Source organism: Pan troglodytes, chromosome 8 (genome assembly GCF_028858775.2).
Source record: "Pan troglodytes isolate AG18354 chromosome 8, NHGRI_mPanTro3-v2.0_pri, whole genome shotgun sequence".
Taxonomy (NCBI): Eukaryota; Metazoa; Chordata; class Mammalia; order Primates; family Hominidae; genus Pan; species Pan troglodytes.
This window is the reverse complement of record NC_072406.2, coordinates 85,305,864-85,330,512: the sequence shown is the minus strand read 5'-3', so window position 1 is coordinate 85,330,512 and position 24,649 is coordinate 85,305,864. Positions and strand designations below refer to the sequence as shown.

At 38.3% G+C, this 24,649-nt stretch overlaps 2 protein-coding genes across 6 annotated transcripts in view; both read left to right on the top strand.

Annotated features, from left to right (window-relative positions):
- Positions 1-15,746, top strand: part of ECD (ecdysoneless cell cycle regulator) — a 92,915-nt gene extending 77,169 nt beyond the window's left edge. Inside the window, exon 15 of the mRNA XM_063780754.1 lies at positions 15,713-15,746. Within this exon, the coding sequence (XP_063636824.1) occupies positions 15,713-15,720 (8 nt within the window). The 3' untranslated portion in view covers positions 15,721-15,746. The remainder of the gene's footprint in view (positions 1-15,712) is intronic.
- P4HA1 (prolyl 4-hydroxylase subunit alpha 1) overlaps positions 15,713-24,649 on the top strand; it is a 67,151-nt gene continuing 58,214 nt past the window's right edge. For 4 of the 5 annotated variants that reach the window (XR_010146632.1, XR_010146633.1, XM_054660243.2 and 1 more), the window contains exons 1-4: positions 15,713-15,820; positions 16,801-16,897; positions 18,444-18,595; positions 21,627-21,764. Coding sequence is in view for 3 of the 5 variants with exons in the window: in XM_054660243.2 (XP_054516218.1) it covers positions 15,745-15,820; positions 16,801-16,897; positions 18,444-18,595; positions 21,627-21,764 (463 nt within the window). In the remaining 2 variants the exon portion in view is untranslated. The remainder of the gene's footprint in view (positions 15,821-16,800; positions 16,898-18,443; positions 18,596-21,626; positions 21,765-24,649) is intronic. The other variant, XM_063780764.1, reaches the window with a different exon arrangement.

The following is a 24,649-nucleotide window of genomic DNA, read 5'->3' as shown; positions in this document are numbered from 1 at the left end:
CTTGGCCGGGCGGGTCTCGAACTCCTGACCTGGGGTGATCCATCAGCCTCGGCCTCCCAAAGTGCTGGGATTACAGGCATGAGCCACCGCACCTGGCCTGCAGTTACTTCCTTTAACCTCAAAGATATTTTGAAAATAGACCTCAATTTACTATGCCTGAATTTAAAAAACCTTAATATTGTATTTGAAAATAGTGACTAGTGACCATTGCCACCAAGTAGAGTGATAGTGATAAGTAAAACACTAATCTTTGATATAAGGGTGATTACTAATAAATTGAATAAATTGATATATTTTAACGACTTTATTGAGCAAAATTGACAGGACAAATTGCATATATTTACAGTGTACAATTTGATAAATTTGACAAAAATATCTACTTAAAAAAATATCAGTACAATCAAGATAAGGAACACATCCATCACCTTCAAGAGTATCCTCAAGGTCAGGCACAGTGGCTTAGGCCTGTAATCCCAACCCTTTGGGTGGCCGAGGCAGGAGGATTGCTTGAGCCCAGGAGTTCCAGACCAGCCTGGGCGACATAGAAAGACTTCATCTCTACACAAAATAAAATAACATTAGCTGGGTGTGATGGTGCCTGCCTGTAATCCTAGCTACTTGGGAGGCCGAGGCAGGAGGATTGCTTGAGCTGGGGAGGTTGAGTCTTCAATGAACTGTGATTGTGCTACTGTACTCCAGCCTGGTGACCGAAATGAGTCTCTGTCTCAAAAAAGAGTATACTTGGCCAGGCGCAGTGGCTCACACCTGTAATCCCAACACTCTGGGGGGCCGAGGCAGGAGGACTGCTTGAGCCCAGATGTTCAAGACCAGCCTGCGCAACATGGTAAAACCCTGTCTCTACAAAAAAATTAAAAAGCCAGGTGTGGTGTTGTGTGCCTGCAGTCCCCGCTACTTGGGAGACTGAGGTGGGAGACTCACCCAAAGCCTGGAGATTAAGGCTGCGGTGAGCCAAGATCACGCTACTGCACTCTAGCCGGGGCATCGGCAGTATCCTTATGACTTTTTGTAATCCCTCCTTTTGCTCCTTACTACCCTCTCTGTATCCCTAGGAAACCATTGTTTCCTTTCTGTTGCTTAAGATTAGTTTTTATTTTCTAGAATTTTATAAAAATGGAATTGTATATACGCTTTTTGTTTTTAGCACGGGGAATCTCCTTACACTCAGCATAATTTGAGATTCATCCATGTTGTTATGTGTTCATAGTTTTTTATTGTTGAATAGTATTTTATTTTATGAATATACCATGATTTTTTTTAACCCATTTACCCTTTGATGGACATTTGGATTGTTTTCACTTTTTGACTATTATGAATAAAGCTGCTATGAGCATTCATGTACAAGTTGTTGGAGAGAGATATGCTTTCTTTTCTCTTATATTAATGCCTAGGAGTGCAATAGCTAGATGTGATAGGGAAATATTTTTTCCCAGTTGTTGGCTTGTCTTCATTCTTTAAACAGTGCGCTTCAAAGAGCAGTTTCTATTCACAGACAACATGTCTGTGACTCTTCAAAAAAGCTCTAGTGAATAGGTTAATTCAGCAGAGTTGTAGCTTAGAAGGTCAATATACAACAGTAAATTGTATTTCTATATACTAATAATGAACAATTAGAAACTAAAGTGAAAAATTCCCATCTCATTAGCACTAAAAACCATGAAATACTTAAGTATTAACTTTTCAAATGGTGTGTAATATTTGTATGTTGAAAATTATGAAACACTGATTATATCATGTTCATGGATTAGAAGACTCAGTATTAAGATACCTACTCTTCTCAAACTGATTTATAGATTCAGCACATTTCTAGTCCAAATCTCAGAGGATTTCTTATAGAAATTAATGAGCCGATTCTAAAATTAATATGGAAAACCAAAGGAACTAGAAAAGCTAAAACAATTTTGAAAAAGAATAACGAAGTTGGAAGATTCACACTACCTGATTTCAACTTAGTTTAAAGCTGCAATAACCAAGACTGTGGTATTGGAGAAAAGATAGACATACAGATCAATTGAACAAAATAGAGAATTTAGTCACACAAAAATTGTCAATTCATTTTGAAAAAAGTTTAAGGGCAGTTCAACAGAGGATAGTCTGGAACAGTTGAATATTCATATGCAAAGAAAAAACAATCTTTGTTTTATTTGGGCACCAAGTATCCACTGTTGGACACTGGGCAGTCCCTTGCCCAGGAATTTATGTGAATATTGGGACAAGTGACATGAATCCACCAGTGGATATGAAATAAAGTTTAATCACACAGTAAACAGCAAAAGGACTCCTCAAGGTCAAGGACTTAGGTTTAGTCCAGGATGAAGCAAGAGTGAAACAGGGTGGGTGGCTTTGGTTTTTATTGACCAGAAGGTGGAACTTGTTTGATGGTCCCCATGTGTGGTATTTACATGGTTTCAACTTCACACCAGTACCAAGGGAGGGAATACTGGTCCCCAAGTGTGGTATTTACATGGTTTCAACTTTACACCAATACCAAGGGAGGGAGTACCTGGGCTTTCTTACAGACTTACCCAGATGTGGGACAAAAGGGGAGAGAGGTGTGGGACCTGAAAGCAATCTGCACTCAAACATCAAAATGAAATCTTTTTATTAGAGCCTCAATCTGTACTTGACACTGTATGCAAAAATTAGTTCAAAATGGTTCGTAGGCCGGGTCTGGTCACACACGTTTGTAATCCCAGCATTTTGGGAGGTTGAGGCAGGAGGATTGCTTGAGCCCAGGAGTTTGAGACTAGCCTTGGCAAGAGTGAGACCCGTTTCTATTTTTAAAAATGTTCATAGATTGTGAAGTAAAATGTACAGCTATAAAATATTTGAAAGAAAACATAGGACAAAAATATTTTTGACCATGGGTCAGGCAGAGATTTCTTGGACATGATGCCAAGAACATGATTCATAAGTGAACAAACTGATAAATTAGACTTCATGAAAATTAAGAAATTCTGCTCTTCCAAACACACTGTTGAGAGAATAAAAAGACTTCACAGACTGGGAGAAAATATTCCCCATCACATATCTGACAAAAAATAGACTGTATAAGGAACTCAAAGCTGGGCATGGTGGCTCACGTCTGTAATCCCAGCACTTTGGGAGGCCAAGACTGGAGGATTGCTTGAAAATCCAGGAGTTTGAGACCAGCCTGGGCAACATAGCGAGACCCCATCTCTATTAAAAAAAGTAAACAACCTAATTAAAAAGAGCAAAAGATTTGAGTAGACACTATGCAGGAAGGTGTATGAACAGCAGATAAACACCCCAAAAGGTGTTAAACATAGGCCAGGCATGGTGGCTCGTGCCTGTAATCCCAGCACTTTGGGAAGCTGAAGTGGGTGGACCATCTGAGGTCAGGAGTTCAAGACTAGCCCGGCCAACATAGCGAAACCGTCTCTACTAAAAATACAAAATTGGTCAGGTGTGGTGGCACGTGCCTGTAATCCCAGCTACCCAGGAGGCTGAGACACGACAATCACTTGAACCCAGGAGGTGGAGGTTGCAGTGAGACAAGATTGTGCCACTGCATTCCAGCCTGGGCGACAGAGTGAGACTCTGTCTCAAAAAAAAAAAAAAAAAAAAAATAATGAAAGGCATTAAACATCATTAGTAATTATGGAATTGCAAATTAAACCCATAATGAGATAGTACTATATGTCTATTGTGAAAATTAAGATATTAAGAGAAACTAAGGAAAACACGGCAATACAAAATGCTGGTAAGAATGGGAGCAATGGAAACTTTCATCCTTTGCTGTTGGAAGGGCAAATAGTATAGCTACTTTGGAGAAACGTTTGGCAGTTTTTTATGAAGGTAAATATATACTTGTCATATGACCCAACATTCCCGCTCCTAGGTATTTACCCAAGTGAAATGAGAACTTAGGTTGATTTCCTTTTTTTTTTTTTTTGAGATGCACTCTCACTCTTTTGCCCAGGCTGGAGTGCAGTGACACAATCTCGGCTCACTGCAACCTCCACCTCCTGGGTTCAAGCAATTCTCCTGCCTCAGCCTCCCAAGTAGCTGGGATTTACAGGCATGTGCCACCACGCCTGGCTAATTTTTGTATTTTTAGTAGAGATGGGGTTTCACCATGTTGGCCAGGTTGGTCTTGAACTCCTGACCTCAAGTGATCTGCCTGCCTCAGCCTCCCAAAGTGCCGGGATTACAGGCGTGAGCCACCGCTCCCAGCCTGTTTTCTTTTTAATTTTTTAAAAACAGTTTTATTGAGTAATAATTCACGTACCGTGCAATTTTCCCTTTAAAGTATACATTTCAGTGGCTTTTAATATATTCACAGTTGTGTTACCACAACAATCAATTTTAAAACATTTATATCACTCCAAAAAGAAACCCCAGAGCCAGTAGCAGTCACTCCCATTGTCCCTTGCCTAACCCTGGGCAACCACTAATCTACTTTTTGTCTCTAGAGATTATTTTACTTAATGTTTTCAAGGTTCATTTGTGTTATAACATATATCAGTACTTCATTTCTGTTTATAGCCAAATAATATTCCATTGTACGGATAGACCACACTTTGTTTACCCACCAATGGGTATTTGGGTTATTTCCACCCTTTTGGCTATTATGAATAATGCTGCTGCCATGAACATTCATGCAAAAGTTTTTGCCTGGGCATGTGTTCTCATTTCTTTTGGATATAGACCTATGAGTGAAATATCTGGGCCATATGGTTATTCTGTTCAGCTTTTTTGAGGAACTAAACTGTTTTCCAGACCAACTGCCTCATTTTACATTTTTACCAGCAATGTATCAGAGTTCCAGTTTCTCTGTGTCCTTGTCAATACTTGTAATTGTGTGTCACTTTTTGTTTTAAAGAGATGAAGTCTTACTGTGTTGCCCAGGTTGGAGTACAGTGGCCATTCACAGGTGCAATCATAGTGCAGTTATATGCTCAAACTCCTAGACTCCAGTGATCCTCCTGCCTCAGTCTCCCAAGTAGATAGAACTACAGGCGTATGCCACTGTACCCAGCTAGTCATTTTTTACTGTAGCCATCAAAGTGGCAGTGAAGTGGTATCTCATTGTGAAATTGATTTGCATTTTCATAGTGATGAATGATGTTGAACATCTTTTCATGTACTTGCCTCTTTGGAGAAATGTCTATTCAAATCCTTTGCCCATTAAAAAAAAATTACTGGCCGGGTGCGGTGGGTCACTCCTGTAATCCCAGCACTTTGGGAGGCTGAGGTGGGCATATCACCTGAGGTTGGGAGTTCAAGACCAGCCTGACCAACATGGAGAAACTCCGTCTCTACTAAAAATACAAAATTAGCCAGGCGTGGTGGCACATGACTGTAATCCCAGCTACTCGGGAGGCTGAGGCAGGAGAATCACTTGAACCCAGGAGGTGGAGGTTGCAGTGAGCTGAGATTGTGCCATTGCACTCCAGCCTGGGCAACAAGAGCAAAACTCTGTCTCAAAAAAAAAAAAAAAATTATTGAGTTCTAAGTTCTTTATATATTTGGATACTAAACCTGATGCTATCGGAAATGTGATTCGCAAATACTTTTTTACATTGTCTTCACTTTCTTGAAGCACAGCAGTTTTAGATTTTGGCAAAGTTCAATTTATTTCTTTGGCTTCTTGTGCTTTAGGCGTCATATCTAAGAAACTATTGCCTAGGCGTTATGATTAATTGCCTAATCCAAGGTTATGAAAATAATTTTTTTTAAAAATGAGATGGACTCACTCTGTCACCCAGGCTAGAGTGCAGTGGCACAATCATGGCTTAGAGTACCCTCTGCCTCCTGGGTTCAAGCAATCCTTCCACCTCAGCCTCCTGAGTTGCTGGGACTATAGGAGCATGCCACCATGCCCGGCTAATTTTTTTATTTTTTTGTAAAGACTGGGTTTCACCATGTTGCCAAGGCTGGTCTCGAACTCTTGAGCTCAAGTGATCCTTCCTTCTTGGCCTCCCAAAGTGCTGGGATTGCACCTTGGTGGCATGAGCCACCAAGCCTGGCCAGTTTATTGTCTTAAACTTCAAAATGGTCTTAATGTGTTAATTTTAGGGTAAATTTAAAGTTATCTTGTTTATTCCCAGGTAATTAAGTGTTGCTGTTGCAAATGAGCTTTTTAAAATTGTTTCCTGTGATTGGTTATTCTTTGTATATAACGGTCATTTTCTAAAGAGAATGCCAGTTTTTTTCCCCAAATGGTCATTTTTCAAGTAGTATAACTGCTGTATAAAATTCAATCTCGGTCTGGGCACGGTGGCTCACATCTGTAATCCCAGCACATTGGGAGGCTCAGGCGGGAAGACTGCTTGAGACTAGCCTGGAGTTGGAGTTGGAGACTAGCCTGGGCAACATAAGGAGATCCCAACTCTACAACAAATAAAAGAAATTTAAAAAATTGGCCGGTCGTGGTGGCACAAGCCTGTAGTCCAAGCTACTCAGGAAGCTGAGGTGGAAGGATCACTTGAGCCCTGTAGGTCGAGGCTGTAGTCAGCTGTGATTGCTCCACTGCACTCCAGACTGGGCAACAAAGCCAGACCCCCAAACAATACAATTAGTCTTGAATGAAGTTTCATGAAAACTTCTGAATTTGGAATTGTTTGCCTTACTTCACTTCATAATTTATATTTAAGTTTAAGAAATCTAAAGTGCATATTGTACAAAACTTTTAAACTTTTTACTTGTATCCTTAGGGTGGTGAAAAAACCAAAGGTGTCTTATCAGAACTTCTTGTTTAAATCAAAAATAGGTGAAATTTGTTTGGGAACAAAAGGGATTGATGGTGGTATTATGCCAGCTAGAAGCAGAGCTGTGGAATTCATCATTTGGGATTTTGCTAACTCTATGATTTATCTATTTACTTAAACTTTGTTTTTTTGTTAGCTTGTTTATTTACAGAAATAGAATTTTTTTAAATTAAAAATAATGTTTATCAAAGAAGTGTAGATGTTGAGGGAAGAGAAAAACAACTGTGATTCCACCTCTCATTTAACATTTTTTTGAGTTCTTTTAATTATTGTATTAAATTTAAAAAACGTGTTACATATGTAGGCAAATATATTCTTTTTTTTGAGACCAAGTTCCACTCTGTCACTTGAACTTTATGTAGTTCAGGCATTCAGAACTACTAGAACTTTGAATAGCCATTTGGTTAGGGATAAGTATCGTGCTGTATGGGGATGAATTAAAGGTAGAATAGAGTGCCAGAAAAAGGTAAAAGGGGTCAGTTTCTTGAAGAAAGAGAAAAGGGGTGGAGGAGGTGTCATAAGCAAAACATAAGTGTGTATTTTTGAAATGATCTCATCTTAACGTTCTTTCTGACAGGAAAGACTTAGGAAGAACTTCCAAAAGACAGCCTGTGTAGCACTTTCAGTTAAGGGCAATATCTTAACTTAGAGCTGACTTCTAATATGAATCTTGAAATGCTTTTCATTTGGAATTATGCCAATAAGTGCTACAATACTGCTCAGTACAGTTCACTACCCTAGTACAGAAAGTGAGGGAAAGAAGCTAGCGTGATTTCTGAATTTGTGATAGAAAAGTTGGTCATAGCATTAAAGTATTTGTCCATCAGATTGTAAGTACTAGACATGTAGCTCACTGTCTTTTAAGAACAGAAGTATGACTGGAATTCATGGAGTTAAGTAAAAACAATGGCAATTTGCAGAGGGATTATAGGGAAGAACAGAAATATAACTAATTCTATTAGTAATTACTCTTACTTGTCTTGGAAGATACATCCTGTTAAGATGGAAAAGACATGCCAAGTTTTGACATAGAGCACATTATAATGGCCTGATTTAGGAGCCTGAATTTGTGGTGTTCTTTTGTGTTGACCATGAAAACTGTCAGAAACATTAAAAGTCTGAAACAGATTTCAGGAGGACCAACAGTTGAATCTGTATGAGGAAAAATAAAGTTGGAGCCTTCTAAAAGAAGGTTTGGAACAAATGTCGAAGGTTAAAAGAACCCCTGTGGAAAATTTTAAGTGTCAGAGAAAGTTTAGTTTAGAATATCAAGCATTCTTGGCTGGACTAAGTGCAATGGTGTTTACAACTAATTGATCACAATGAGTTACAGGTTTCTTTGTTTTTTCTGCACTCCCATTGCTTTACTTGACTAGCTTAAAAAGAATATCAAGCACTCTTTAGTCTGCCTTATTAATTTTTGAATGATTTGTCTGGGAGATATAAACTTTTGAAAATTTTACAACTTTTTCTTGGAAGAAAAATATTTGACCAAAACGCTGATAGAATTATTTACCAGATGCCCTGTCCTAGTAATTCACTGGATAACTTGTACTTAAAATTCAATGACTCCTCATAACTCAATGTAAATATAGATGCTCCTTGACTTATGGGGCTGTGTCCTGATAAACCAACTGTAAGTTGAAAATACTGTAAGATGAACATCATAGCTTAGCCTAGCACACCTTAAACGTGCTCAAAACAGAACACTTAAATTAGCCTACAGTTGGGCAAAATCATCTAACAAAGCCTATTTTATAATAAAGTGTTGAATAGCTCGTGTAATTTATTGAATATTGTACCGAAAGTGAACCACAGAATGGTTGTGGGGTCAAAGTATGTTTTGTTTTTGTTTTGAGACGGAGTCTCGCTCTGTTGACCAGGCTATAGTGTGGTGGTGCCATCTTGGCTCACTGTAAACTCCACCTCCCAGGTTCAGGCGATTCTTCTGCCTCAGCCTCCTGAGTTACTGGAATTGGAGGCACACGCTACCACGCCCATAGTAGAGACAGGGTTTCACCCTGTTTGTCAGGCTGGTCTCGAACTCCTGACCTCGTGATCCGCCAGCCTCCGCCTCCCAAAGTGCTGGGATTACAGGCGTCAGCCACTGTGCCCGGCCCAAAGTATGTTTTTTATTGAATGGTATATCACTTTTGCACCATCATAAAGTTGAAAAATCCTAAGTCAAACTGTCCTATGTTGGGGATCATTTGTATTTACTATATGGTAGAACTTTTAAGATCTGTTCCCAGGTTTGATTGACCTGTTGAGTCTGTGGGACTGGACTTCCCTGGAATAAGAACTGTAGGAAAGTTTTGTGTTTGGATGAATGTAAACTTCACATTTATTTTTATCCAGGCCTACCTGAAAATGTTTTCTGGTAGGATTTCTTCCATACTGCTTTTTTTCTTATAGTTTAAAAAATTTAATATGCTACCAAACATTATAAGTAATATACATGTATGTTACAAAAATTATATAATAAACACTTTTGAACCTATCTAACCAATAACCTAAATATTATCAATAACTTACTCATACTGTTGCAACACCAAGTTTTATTCCAGTGTAAGTTTATCTTTGGATCTTTGACTCTTCTTGGGTTTTCTTTTCTTTCTTCCTCCTATTCCTCCTCCCTCCCTCCTCTTTGTCTTTTTAAAAATTAAGACAAGTCTTTTCAGGGATGCTATCTGAGATTAGTCTTTCTTTTAAAGGAGATTGCATCCATTTTGACCCATTAATTTCTTTTTCAAGCTTGTTTGAAGATTTAGAACAGGAGGCATTTATATTTTATAATTTTTGATAAAGTCATAATGTCTTTTGGGATACTTGACTCTTAAATGTTCTATAATGTTTCTCTTTGCAAGCTGCTTTCTGAATGAAGGTAGAATAAATAGAAGCGAGACACCATAAGGAAACCATTGTTTGTTTGTTTTGTTTTTGTTTTTGAGATGGAGTCTCGCTCTGTTGCCCAGGCTGGAGTGCAGTGGCGCAATCTCAGCTCACTGCAACCTCCACCTCCCAGGTTCAAGTGATTCTCCTGCCTCAGCCTCCCGAGTAGCTGGGACTACAGGTGTGTGCCAACATGCCTGGCTAATTTTTTGTATTTTTAGTAGAGACGGGGTTTCACTGTGTTAGCCAGGCTGGTCTCAAACTCCTGACCTCAAGCAATCTGCCTGCCCGCTTCTGCCTCCCAAAGTACTGGGATTACAGGTGTGAGCCACCATGCCCGGCTAGAAACCATTGTTAAAAAAACCTGTGATTGATACGTTTGGCTATTAACATGTCACTTAAAGTTTCTGAATGAATGTGGATGAATGAGACATAGTGCTAAAACAGATTAGAGAACCATTCTCTAGAGTAATTAGACATTCAGTTATACTTTTACATAAGATAAATTGAAGTAAAATCTATTTTAAATGCAGAGGTGATTTCATAGGGTTGTTTGCTGTATCCAGTGGTTCTCAGACTGTGATCTCCCAGCCAGCACTATCAGCATTGCCTGGAAACTTGTGCAAATTATCTCGACTTTTCAGACCTGTAGGTGATTCTGATAGAGCTAAAGTTTGAGAACCACTGCCATATAGGTCTATCTTCATTTTTATTATCTAGCTTGGGTAGGCATGTTAGTTTGGAATAATGTTGTATGGGTCTGAACTTCCTATTGTAAGTGACAGAAATCCAACTTGAATTAGCTTAAGCAAAAAGGAATTTAAAGGCTTTCTTAGGTGGGCTGGGAGATTATTGTAGTAGCTTACAGATTCAAAGCAATAGTTGCAAAGAATCAGGGCCCTGGGGCTTGAAACTGTTTGTCTCTGTATGACTTTGTCCTGTTTATAGATCCTAGACAAGTGAGAAAAATGGTCACAGGAGAGCCCCAAGTTCACATCCTCTGAGCTTAGCAACTCCAGAAAGAGCTGCTTTCTACCATTCACGAGGCCATCCCTCAACCGTTATGTTAATGAGAATGAAAGTCAATGATTGACCTAGTCTAGGTCTTATATCTAAGTGTAGGAGGAAATAGAATGGGAAAGTGTGCTACTTTGGCAGCCTAGTTCACTGCTAGATAATAGGGTTGCTTTCAAAGTATCGTTATTTTTATTTTTATTGTTATTTATTTATTTATTTATTTTGAGACAAAGTCTCACTCTTGTCTCCCAGGCTGGAGTGCAATGGCGAGATCTCGGCCCACAGGAACCTCCGCCTCCTGGGTTCAAGCGATTCTCCTGCCCCAGCCTCCTGAGTAGCTGGGATTATAGGCGCCTGCCACCACGCCCGGCTAATTTTTGTATTTTTGGTAGAGACGGGGTTTCACCATGTTGGCCAGGCTGGTTTTGAACTCCTCACCTCAGATGATCCATCCACCTTGGCCTCCCAAAGTGCTGGGATTACAGGCGTGAGCCACCGCTCCTGGCCTTAGTGTTGTTTTTACGGGTATAGAGTCTCTGTCACCCAGGCTAGAGTGCAGTAGCACATTCATGGCCCGCTGCAGCCTCTACCTCCCAGGCTCAAGTGATCCTCCAGCCTCAACCTACTGAGTAGCTGGGACTACTACCACACCTGGCTATTTTTAAAAATTTTTTATAGAGTTGGGGTCTCCTTGTGTTGCCTGGGCTGGTTTCGAACTCCTGGCCTACAGTGATCCTCCCACCTTAGCCTCCCAAAGTGTTGGGATTACAGGCATGAGCCACTGCACCCAGTTTAGGCTTAAGTATCTTTGAAAAAGAGAAAGTGAAATGTAGAGGCTTATAGAACTACAAGATGGAACATGCTCAAAACCTTATATTATTTGTTAGCTACTCTTTTGTTAGAGAGTAATTAACTACTTCTTTAAAAGTTTAGGGTATCTTAATATGAGAGTTAATGCTTTAGGTTTATTATTTTGTACGAAGTTAATTTTTTTGTCACTATAAAAATATATTATAGGAGGTCTGGAAAATACAGAGATATAAAAGAAAATTACCAGCCGGGCGCGGTGGCTCACGCCTGTAATCCCAGCACTTTAGGAGGCCGAGGCAGGCAGATCACCTGAGGTCAGGAGTTTGAGACCAGCCTGGCCAATGTGGCAAAACCCCGTCTCTACTAAAAATACAAAAATTAGCTGGGCGTGTTGGCAGGTGCCTATAATCCCAGCTACTTGGGAGGCTGAAGCAGGAGAATCGCTAGAACCCGGGAGGCGGAGGTTGCAGTGAGCTGAGATTGCGCTACTACACTCCAGCCTGGGCAACAGAATGAGACTCTGTCTCCAAAAAAAAAAAAAAAAAAATTACCTACTGTTTTGCTAACCAGAGACAATTACACTTTGGTGAATTTCCTCTGCATATGTTCTTGCATAGTTATGACTGTATTATGATGTTAATTTTTTCTTTGTTTTGACCAGTGTTAATTTATTTATAACTTTGTGTTGGGGTAATGAAAACATAATCTTAGTCAATATAGATTCCACCAAGGTTGTATGATAATTTTAAAATCTTGTTTTTTCATTTAACTCTACAAGTTAAAGGATGTGTTCATTTTAAGTTTCTTGGCATATAACAACATTAAATAATTTTGTTTGTTAATTGTTCACTTGATGGGCAAAAATGGTTTCTTATTTTGTGTCATTAATTACTAATAAGTTTGAGCATTTTTTGTTGAGCTAACTACTTTTCCTTTTTGTGAGTTCCAAGTTCTATATCTACTTGTCTATTAACATCTTAGTGGTTTTCTTATTGATTTGTATGAACTCCTTAAAAGTGCTCTATTTTCTTTAAATGGTTTTCTAGTTTGAGTTTTAAAGGTTTTTTTTTTTTTTTTTTTTTTTTACACATAAGCTTATTTTGTGTATTCAAATTCCATCTGGCTTTTGACAGGTTGTTTTCTTTCTCTCTTTTTTTTTTTTTTGAGATGGGGTCTCACTTTATTGCCCAGACTGGAGAGCAGTGACAAGATCATGGCTCACTGTAGCCTCAACTTCCTGGTCTCAAGTGATCCTCCTACGTTAGCCTCCCAAGTAGCTGGGACCACAGGTGTATGCCACCGTACCCAGCTAATTTTTTGATTTTTTTTTTTTGTAGAGATGAAGTCTTGCTATGTTGCCCGGTCTGGTCTCAAACTCCTGAGCTCAAGTGATCCTCTTTCCTTGGCCTCCCAAAGTACTGGGATTACAGGTGTGAACCACTGTGCCCAGGCATTTTCTTATTTTTAAGTTTAGAAATTCTCTGCTTTTAGAGATCTGATAACTATTCTGTTGTTGCTATTTGTTTTACTTTGTTTTGTTGATTATAACTATTTAATCCATCCTAGAATTCATTTTGAAACATGATGTAAGGTAAAGATATTTATTCTTTTTACGATTGTTTTGAATTTTTATGTAGGCTCTGTCATTCTTAAAATATTTTCAAGCTATTCGAAGAAAAATACCATCTTAAGCTGCTTTTTAGTTATTTCTGTAGGCTAATGGTTTTTAATTCCTTGTGAGATTTAAGGACAATGAAAGATGACAAAAAAACTTTAGTGACAATATATTTTAGCAATGGCAAAATAACCTCTTTTCTGACAAATCTAAACTCTCTTATCAGAGTTAAAAGTTTAGACAACATTTGTGATTAGCCTTCTGTTAACAGTGAAAACATTTATATTTTCTGCAAATAGCATTTATCCATGAAGAAAATTAGAATAGAAGTCTGTTTAAACAGAAAATTCTAGACTCTTCAGACGGCTCAGGCTTTTCAAAAAGCCTTGTGCTTTGGCAGGAGCCCAGGAGAGGAAGTGTCTACATCTGCTACATTCTAGAAGCCTTCCCCAAATCACTGTAAGGTAGCCAAAAGAGCAGTGTATTTCCTTACTGTGTGGTTCTGGAAGTATCTGGAAGTTTGCAGCAAACTCGAGGGAGGAGACTAAGGAGTACTTCCAGTTTTTGTGGTGATCTGTTTTTATTGAGATTCAAGTTAGGGGGCAGTGGGGTTATTTTTTAGCTCTTGTAGAACAGGGAGCTTTCAATTTGAACCTGAGCCTTTTGGTTTAGCTCACGTCACATAGGAAGACGAGTCAGAGGGGCCTGCACAAAGAGAAACAGGTTGACAAGTCAGGGTAACTAATGGGAGCCTGTTAACTGGGGCAAACTATACTGTAATGGTAACTTATTCTCCTGTAAGGTAATAAGAAAGACAAAGTTCATGTTTGTAGGGGAGAAGGAGCAAGAGAAGAGTGCTAGCAGGGCATCTGGGAAAGTGAGGTAAAGCCTTTCTGTTGGTTAGTTTATATCCTCATCTGCCATGAAGAATCCTCACTAGAAAAGACGGTGCTATCATGGATATAGAGGAAAAACACAAATGGGCTTTGCTGCCAGGTTTAAAAAAAGAAAAGAGGCCATAGACATGTCTTAGGCTAAGTTTTTTTTACATAGAACACAGTTGATAAGAGAAACAAAACTGAAGGCTGGGTCCTTTGAGAGAAAATACTAGTTTAAATGGACATGGCTGTTTATTCGTTTTGGATTCTCTACAACTTAAAAAAAAAAAAAAAACAGGCACAGTGGTACAGACCTGTATTTCCAGCTACTCAGGAGGCTGAGGTGGGAGGATGATTTGAGCCCAGGAGTTTGAGTTCAACTTGGACAACATAGCAAGACCCCTGTCTCTTAAAAAACCAAACTAAGTCAAACCAAGAGAACAGTGTCATTGCAATATAATTCATATACCTTATAATTCACCCATTTAGTATTCATGATTCAATGGTTTTTAGTACTTTCACAGAGTCATTCCACCATCAGTCACCACAGTCAATTTTATTTTATTTATTCATGTTTTTTAGAGATGGGGTCTTGCTATATTGCCCAAGCTGGCTTTGAACTCCTGGGTTCAAGTGATCCTCCTGCCTCAGCCTCCCAAGTAGCTGGGACTCCAGGCACCTGCCACTGTGCCTGGCCAGTCAATTTTAGAACATTTTATTGACCCCAAATCTACAACTTTTGATTGAATTTATTTTAAAAAGTTAAGCTATATAGGAAAAAGATGGGCCGGGTGCCGTGGCTCACGCCTGTAACCCTAGAACTTTGGGAGGATGAGGTGGGCGGATCACCTGAGGTCAGGAGTTTTGAGACTGTCACACACACACATACACACATACACACACACACACACTATATATATATATATATATATATAAAATATATATGAAAAAGATGGAACAAATTAGGAATTTTAAGGATTAACAGAAAGCTCTGAAATATTTTTCCTTTAAAATGTATTCTAACATTTTGAAAATGTATTGGTAATATTTAATATTTAAATTGATAAGTTGGTACATTTTTATGAGAAAGTCATAGGATAGGTCTAAATCACAGAGAAAACTTATTTTTCAGGCTATATGAAAAAGCCACCTACTATTCAATTACTCTAATTGTAATAGTGACTAAGGAGAACAAACTCAGCTTGAATTTTTAAGCATAAATTATCAGGTGATAACAAACATACATTTTTCTCTAATATGGGTGCATTGGCTCACACTTATAATCCCAGCACTTTGGGAGGCTGAGGCGGGTGGATAACTTGAGGCCAGGAGTTCGAGACCAGCCTGGCCAACATAGCAAAACCTTGTCTCTGCTAAAAAGACAAAAAGTTAGCTAGGTGTGGTGGCACACACCTTTGGTCCCAACTACTTAGGAGGCTGAGGCATGAGAATCGCTTGAACCCGGGAGGTGAAGGTTGCCGTGAGCCAAGATCACACCATGGCACTCCAGCCTGGGCGACAGAGACTCTGTTTCAAAAGAAAAAACCACAAAAAAGAAATGTCATGGTAGTACTCTCATTATATGAAAAACAAGATAGTAGCTATTATTAAACAATTGATAATAACTAACATCAATTTTATGGGCAACCTTGGAATCTTTTACTTTTTCATAGAAATAATAGATAAGGAACTTTTCCTTCTCTTTGTATTTTTTAAGTAATGGCTGCATTTCTCTCTCTCTTTTGTAGGTGTGTGATCCTGTAAAATTAAGTCTTCCAAGATGATCTGGTATATATTAATTATAGGAATTCTGCTTCCCCAGTCTTTGGCTCATCCAGGCTTTTTTACTTCAATTGGTAAGTCTTACTACTTGTTGATTTTTGTTGGTTTTGCATTTTTTAATTTCCATTTTTTAGTGTTTTAAAATCAGCAAAAACAAATACAGTGTATTCCCAGAGTATAGGTTTATTCCCTGCCCCCTAAAAGGTCCTTTTTTAATAATTTGACATTTTCTTTATTTTTTATTACAAAAATGATACATATTGAAGTTAAAATAATTTAATGCATATACTTAGTCTTTTTCAGTGCACAGATATACAAGTAATATACTGCATATATATCTAATCTGCTTTTTCCACTTAATCTACTGTGAACACAAGTTTTTTTTTGTATTTATAACTTAAAAAATATTTTATCATTATTATTTTGAATAGAGACAGGGTCTCACCATGTTGACCAGGCTGGTCTTCAACTCCTGGCCTCAAGGGATTCTCCTGGCTGGGCCTCCAAAGTGCTGGGATTACGACAGGCATGAGCTGCCACGCCTGGCCCATAAGTATTATATACTTATGACTCTTGATTCCAGTATATAAAATGATGGGTTCTTGCATCCTGTTATAAATAACAGATTATTTGGAACTTTTTTAGTGTGGCTTTTATTTATTAAATAAAAATTTAATTCTAATTAGTCTCAAAAACAAAGGTAAGGTAAAGGGGAACTAAAGAAGTAAAGGTAAAGGTGAAGAAACATTAATCTTTGGAAAGTAGTGTTGATTTGCAATTTAAAAATACATTTGTAGATATAAAGACAATTTGCTAGCACAGTCTAAAGCTTGCAAAATTAAGTGGCTTAAAAATTAGAACTGGAACAGTTGATTAGAAAAGTTTTTGGCTTTATTTTGGTTTATCTGGTAAAAAGGAAGAAAAGATAGTCTCCAGCATATCTGATTCATGCCAGTTAAATTGTCTCATAGAATGAAACAGTCTCAATCATTCTTATTCTTAACATACTTGTGTTGAAGGATATGAGTATTTGATAACCTTCTTCCCCTTCTAGGTCAGATGACTGATTTGATCCATACTGAGAAAGATCTGGTGACTTCTCTGAAAGATTATATTAAGGCAGAAGAGGACAAGTTAGAACAAATAAAAAAGTAAGCAAAATGTTTGCTTATTATGACTCTGACTCAACCTGGATGTTTTCTTTCTCAAGCTAAAATATTCTTTAAGTAGAAATGAAACCCATTTTTGAGTCTTACAAAGCCAGTTGAAATGGCTAAAATAGGAGTATAGAGAATAAGTTAGGCTTGGGCCAACTTTCACATGGAAGAATATGGGTTGAGATAAGAATATGGATAGATACCAGCCGGATGCGGTGGCTCATGCCTGTAATCCCAGCACTTTGGGAGGCCGAGGAGGGTGGATCACTTGAGGCCAGGAGTTCGAGGCCAGCCTGGCCAATGTGGTGAAACCCTGTCTCTACTAAAAACACAAAACCAGTCGGGTGTGGTAGCATGTGCCTGTAATCCCAGCTGCTTGGGAGGCTAAGGTGGGAGAATCACTTGAACCCGGGAGGTGGACCAGGCTGCAGTGAGCCAAGATTGTGCCACTGCACTCCAGCCTGGGCTACAGAGCCAGACTCTATCTCAAAAAAAAAAAAAAAAAAAGAATATGGATGGATACAGGAAGCTGACTGATACATTTTTTTTTTTTTTTTTTTTTTTGCGACAGAGTCTTGCTCTGTTGCCCAGGCTGGAGTGCAGTGGCATGATCGTGGCTCACTGCAACCTCCACCTTCCAGGTTCAAGTGATTCTCTTGCCTCAGCCTCCCAAGTAGCTGGGATTACAGGTGTGCGCCACCATGCCCGGGTAATTTTTTAGTAGAGACGGGGTTTTGCCATGTTGGCCAGGCTGGTCTCGAACTCCTGACCTCAGGTGATCTGCCCTCCTCAGCCTCCCAGAGTGCTGGGATTACAGGCGTGAGCCACCGCACCCAGCCTGACTGATAAATTTTAAAAGTATTGCTAATATCTTCTATCCTCCTCTAACCTCTTAGTCAAGCCACCTGCTGCAGCAGTTTTCCAATTCTACTTATCCTTTACTCCCATGGTTCCATTGTAGAGATTATAGTGATGGTATCGTTAGTGTTATTTAATTGGTACAGTTTTTCTCAAATATGAATTTATTTTTAATTGACTCATGTTCATAGTTAATCCTGACCTGAGAATTCCTGTCTTTAATTTAATGAGTAGCTAAGTGTTCAGTTTTTCATTTTAAGATACAGTTTCTAGAAACTGGATGTAAAAATTTAGTATAAGTTGATTTAAATGAACATGTAATTGAATTTGGGTTGGGCTAATTTGTAGTTTGTAATAATCAGTTATTTGGCCCTGGGACCTAAGTCTAAAATTTTTAGACTTTTACTGGAGGGATTCAGTCACAACTTTTACTAAGACAGGGAGGTTCCATTTACTGTAACCATTTGGGAGAAACAAAATTAAAACATAAAGTCCTATAGTTGTATTGATTCTGCCAAGAGGATGTCGCTTTTTAAAGAGACCGTATACTTTTACTTTAAAAAGAAACTACAGATATAGTTGAACTCAGAAACTTCTAGTCATTTTTTTTCTGAGCGTTTCATTAAATTGTGTTTTTCCCTATGAAATATAAATATTCAGTTTTTATGTTTTACATCTGTAGATGGGCAGAGAAGTTAGATCGGCTAACTAGTACAGCGACAAAAGATCCAGAAGGATTTGTTGGGCATCCAGTAAATGCATTCAAATTAATGAAACGTCTGAATACTGAGTGGAGTGAGTTGGAGAATCTGGTCCTTAAGGATATGTCAGATGGTAAGTCTGAAGAGATTCCTGAGTAAGGTAATATTGCCACCATATGTAGAAATAATAAAATTAATGATAAATTCAGTTCCCAGGAAACCAGTTCAGTTCAGTGTTGTAACTGGATTATGCCTGGGTGCATTTGGTTTGAATAGAGTTAATTTAGTCAAAATCCTGAATTCTTTGATTAAAAAAGAAGTAATTTCTTTTTTTGTTGACTTTTGTTTTGAAATCTGCAAAAGTGAATAGATTATTTGGCATATAGCTTCATTTCTGAGGGTAATCATTTTTATTTTAGGATTACCTTCAAACTTTAAAAATTTATGTCTTTATCTGCAATCAATTTAAAAAAATGATGGGAGTGTTACTATAAAGAGAAGTATTAGCTGTGTTCTATCTAGTATTTTGAAGTTTAGAATTAGTTTGCTCAATGTGGACAATCAAACTGAGGCTGCAAACAGTAAAAATGAGTAAGTGATACAATACAATTTGTAGTTAGAGCGTTGAAATGTTTTAGATACTTTAATAACAGACGTAGAAGACTAAATCTGGACTTTATTAAGGAGGTAAAGGGATTATGCCTCACCCCCCGCCGCCCCTGCCTGCTCCACCAAGAAAAGAAGAGAGAGACGGAAAAGAGCTGAGCTAGTTGTGTAGATAAAATACTCCAAGGGTACTTACCAGTGTTTGTAAGCAGTGAAGTAAACTTATTATGCACAGGGATCAGGAAGCCTTGAAAAGAAAAATATGGCAAGTACTTGTGAATACTTGTTTACTGTGAGAGGGAAATGCCTGTGATTATTTTCTGTACTGTATAACACCTTGGGAACTTTTTTTTTTTTTTTTTGGAGACAGGGTCTCACTGTCTAACTGTTGCCCAGGCTGGAGTACAGTGGCACAATGGTGGCTCACTGCAGCTTTGAACTCCTGGGCTCAAGCAATCCTCCCACCTCAGCCTCCTCAGTAGCTAGCACTACAAGCATAGACCACCACGCCAGGCCAATTTAAAAATTTTTCTTTCTTAGAAACAAGGTCTTGCTATGTTGCCCAGGCTGATCTCAAATTCTTGGCCTCATGTGATCCTTCCACCTCAGCCTCCCACAGCGCTAGGGATTACACGCGTGAGCCATGGTTCCTGGCCCCTGAACACATTTTTTAAAGGAAATCGATATATTTATTCTCAAGTAATGAACTAAGTTGTTTTATAATGTGAACCTTGGCACTTTGTTGTTTTAATCTGTAGTAGTCATTCTATAATGCTATGAGAGAGTATATATATTTTAATTTTTCTTAGAATTTTGTTTGTAGCATAAGAAATATTATAGCCTTCTATAAAACTTATAAAACTTGCTTGTAAAATTCCATATAGAGATTGCAACTGAGAGTTGTCGTAAAACTAAAAATATTGTTGGGAACAGAGCAGGTCAAAACTCCCATGATTGATCTAATAATGGAATTATACCGGTAAAAAGCCACTGCACTTCAGCCTGGGCAACATGGCAAGACTCTGTCTCTAAAAAGAGACAAAACAGCATAAAAATATGCTTGATATAAACTCTAGCCCGCTTCTAGTTATTTGTTCATTTGTACATTTTCATTTCACGCCTGTAATCCTAGTAGTTTGGGAGGCTGAGGCTGGCAGATCACTTGAGGTCAGGAGTTCGAGAGGAGCTTAGCCAACATGGTGAAAACCCGTCTCTACTAAAAATATAAAAGTTAGCCGGGCCTGGTGGTGGGCACCTTTAATCCCAGCTAGTCGGGAGGCTGAGGCAGGAGAATTGCTTGAACCGGGAGTCGGAGGTTGCCGTGAGCCAAGATTGCACTGCTGCATTCCAGCCTGGGTGACAGAGCGAGACTCCATCTCAAAAAAAAAAAAAAAAAAGGCCTGGTCTCTTGCTGTTCAAAATACGTAGCTGGCTGGACACAGTTGCTCATGCCTGTAATCCCAGCACTTTGGGAGACCAAGGCAGGTGGATCGTTTGAGACCAGGAGTTGGAGACCAGCCTGGGCAACATGGTGAAACCCCGTCTCTACTAAAAATACAAAAATTAGCCAGGTGTGGTGGCACATGCCTGTAATCCCAGCTACTGGGAGGCTGAGGCAAGATAATTGCTTGAACCTGGGAGATGGAGGTTGCAGTGAGCTGAGATCATGCCACTGCCACTGCTCTCCAGCCTGGATGACAGAGTGAGACTGTCTCAAAAAAAAAAAAAAAAAACCAGTTGATTATAAGTTAATGAGAAGAGAGGGAAGTCTCATACCTAACTTTTATTCACAAGTAATGATACTGATATTAAAATTTTAAACCAATTTTTTGTTTCTTAAGGAGTGTTCAGCATCCATTCTTCTTGGGGTTATATAGTTATCAGTAATTGGTTTGTTTGATTTTTGCATACTTTATATAAATCCTCTAAGATTAGGTTTATATATTGTAAATTTTGGTTGATCAACATCATGTTTGATAATTAAACTGATCTAAATATATTTTAGTAAACTAGCTTGGCTGTTGATCTTAAATATATAATTAATATCTCTTCCTTCTCCTTGAAGAATTCCACCAAACTTTATATATTTACATATTTATATAATGTGTAATACATGGAAGAAAAAAACAACTTTAAGAGCACATATTTTACTTACCATCTGTTATATGGAAGTATAATTGATTGTCAATGAATGTCATTTCAGACCCATAAATGTGTTCATTTCTCAAACTTAGTGGATGCACTTTGTTTTCTTGCTGTGTTATATAACTAAAAACTCATAACTAGTATGTTAGGTGATCTTTACCTGCTAATACAGATACAATTTATATAACAGTGTCACAGTCCTTAAGCAACACTAGGCTTTTGGAAGATTGAACAAGTTAGAAGTATGCCAAGTCTTATTCAGTGTATTTAATTTTTTCTTGTTGAGTATGTAGAACTTTTCATGGTGTGGTAGAAAATAATAAAATAGATTTTGAACAATCCTTATTAAGTCTCTTTATGGGAAGTTTATGAGGTTCTACAGTCTTTTTTTTCTTTGATTTATCTATTTCAAGGCTTTATCTCTAACCTAACCATTCAGAGACAGTACTTTCCTAATGATGAAGATCAGGTTGGGGCAGCCAAAGCTCTGTTACGTCTCCAGGATACCTACAATTTGGATACAGATACCATCTCAAAGGGTAATCTTCCAGGTAAGATCATTCTTCCATTCTATAAAATACCTATCACGTAGCTTCTCTGTTGAGTCCATTAACACAATATTAGTATAAAAAAGACTTGCATTTTAAGATTTTAAATTGTAGTTTGTTTCATAGCCTTCGAAGACTAAAGAATCACCTTCCCTTTCTCTTAGGGCTTAATAGTTACGGGTATGCTTCTAGCTTCTAGCTTGTTACTCTGAAAGCTTGTATTGATAGAGACTAACTTAAGTAGGGAATTTTAGTGTGTAAGGAAAAGAAACTATCATTTCACCAAATGTTTTTATTCAGAACACCTAATACTATTTGAAAGCTTTGTATGTAAAGCTATAAGGGATTGATAGTCAAAGTTTATATGTTAAATAATTAAAAGCCAAGATGTTTTGGGTATCCACATATGTTTAAAGTGTTCCATAGTATGGAACATCCTACTTTCTGACCTATTTTTGGCAAAGTCCTCTTTTTAAGTTACAGTTGCTTTCATGATAATTTACTTCTGCCGTCCCTCACTTTTTCAAAGTTTGTGACTCATTACCACTACTATCTCCTGTTATTGTCAGCTGCAGAAATAAAATATGTTGTCTGTGTCTTCACATTGAAATTGATTTTCTCCGTAAGAAAAAATCAGTGGGATGAGTTGTTAATCAAAATGTTTTCTTGCTCATCTCCCTTTATTTGAGGTGAAGGTATCCGTTGGTAAAAACTAAACATGGTATAATAGTAAATAAAATTTCTGTTAAGATGGAATATAATTCCATTAATTTGAACTTCCAGAAATGTACAAATTTGCAAATTTTCAGTTTCTACTAATATTATACATTATAACGCTTTTGATAAGATTATAACCTTATTTTTAAAATTGGTTTCAGGTTTTAATAGATATTAAATACTTAATATGTGCCAGCTATTATGTTAGGTACTGGGGACACATAATGAACAAGACATACACTACCCTCACCATTAGGGTATTTAACATTCTTACAGTATAGTAAGATGAGTGCTTGGATGGGAGAAATTCAGGATACCATATGAGCACATCAAAAGAAACCTATTGCTGGACCTCATAAGGGATGTAAAGGAAGAATTCCTGGAAGATACACATTAAAAAAATTGAGATCTAATGGACCAGGAATTAGCCAGAAAAATGGGGGAGAGGGGGACAGGAGTGGGTGTGGGAAAAGTGTTTCAGACAGAGGGAACATGTAGAAAGGTCAAAAGGAGAGAGCATATCATATTCAGATAACTAACATGTAGTTTGTATGGCTTAATGTAGAGTTCAAGAGGTGAATGCACCAGGTGGATATGGGGGTTTGGCTTTGTGAGAGTAGTGAGAGCTGAGACCAGAGAGGTAAGCAGAAGCCATCTCTTGGAGAGCTTTGTAAGCCATGTGGAAGAGATTGAACTGTCCTGAGTGCAGTGCGGAGCTATTAAAAAGTTTGTAAGGGAAATTTATGATTTTTCCTTTTAGAAAACCATTCTGGCTGCCGAATGGAGATTGGGTTGGGGCCAAGGGACGAAGAACCAGGGAGGAGGCTGTTGCAAATATTTAAGTAAGAGGTGGTAGTGGATAGATTATCAAGCTACTTATTAGAGTAGAATAGTAGAATTTGATGATGTACTTGATAGGAATTTCTGGCTTCATCAACTAGATAGATTCCATTTAACAAAATAGGGCTGGCATGGTGGCTCATGCCTGTAATCCCAGCACTTTGGGAGGCTAAGGTGGAAAGGATCCCTTGAGGGTAGGAGTTCAAGACCAGCCTGGGCAGCATAGCAATTCCCTGACTCTACAAAAAAATGAAAACTTAGCTGGGTGTTGTGGTGCTTGCTTGTAGTCCTAGCTATTTGGGAGGCTGAGGTGGGATGTATTCACACTGCTATGAAGAAATACCCAAGACTGGGTAAGTTATTTTAAAAAAGAGGTTTAATTGACTCACAGTTCTGCATGGCTACGGATGTCTTAGGAAACTCACAATCATGGCAGAAGGCACTTCTTCACAGGGTGGCAGGAAAGAGAATGAGGGCCAGCAGGGGAAATGCCAGGTGCTTATAAAACCATCCTATCTCATGAGAACTCACTGTCACAAGAACAGCATGGAGGAACTGTCCCCATGATGCAGTTATCTCCACCTTGTCCCGCCCTTGATAGGTGGGGATTATTAAAATTCAAGGTGATATTTGGGTGTGAACACAGAGCCAAACCATATCACGGGAGGATCACTTGAGCCCAGGAGTTCAAGGCTGCAGTGAGCTGTGATCACGCCACTACACTCCAACCTGGGCAACAGAGTGAGACCCCTATCTCAAAAAACAAAAAGCAAAAAAGAAAACATCCCACCTCAGCCTCCCAAATGTGTGGTGGTGAGTAATAAATGTTATTTAGATTACTATATGTGTTTTGTTTAAAAAATGATTATATTCCCATCAAAATGGTCCTGAATATTATTTAACCCTGATTTCACTGTGTTTAGTCTTAGGGGCAATATTCATTCTTTCTCAGGTGCTTTTTATCTCCTTGTTGACTTTTTTCCTCTTTTATCACAGTTTTGGGCTAGTTCTTATTGACTTTTCTTTCAGGCAAATTCCTTATAACTAGAATGACTGAAATTTCCTAATCACATTATACCCTATAAGTGGTAAAAATAATAGCATGAATACTAGCATAAGAGTTTTTAGGCTCCCCCAACCCAGATTATTTTCTGTTGTTAATAGTCAAATATCACAAATGTGTTCGAAGGCTTCTTGTGCACCTTCCCTTGTTTAGAGGTAATGACTGTTCTGAACTTGGTGCGTATCCTGTCATCTTTTTATACTTTATCATATATATTTTCCATTGTATTGTGTTTTTAAATTTTATGTCAATAGTACATCATACTCTA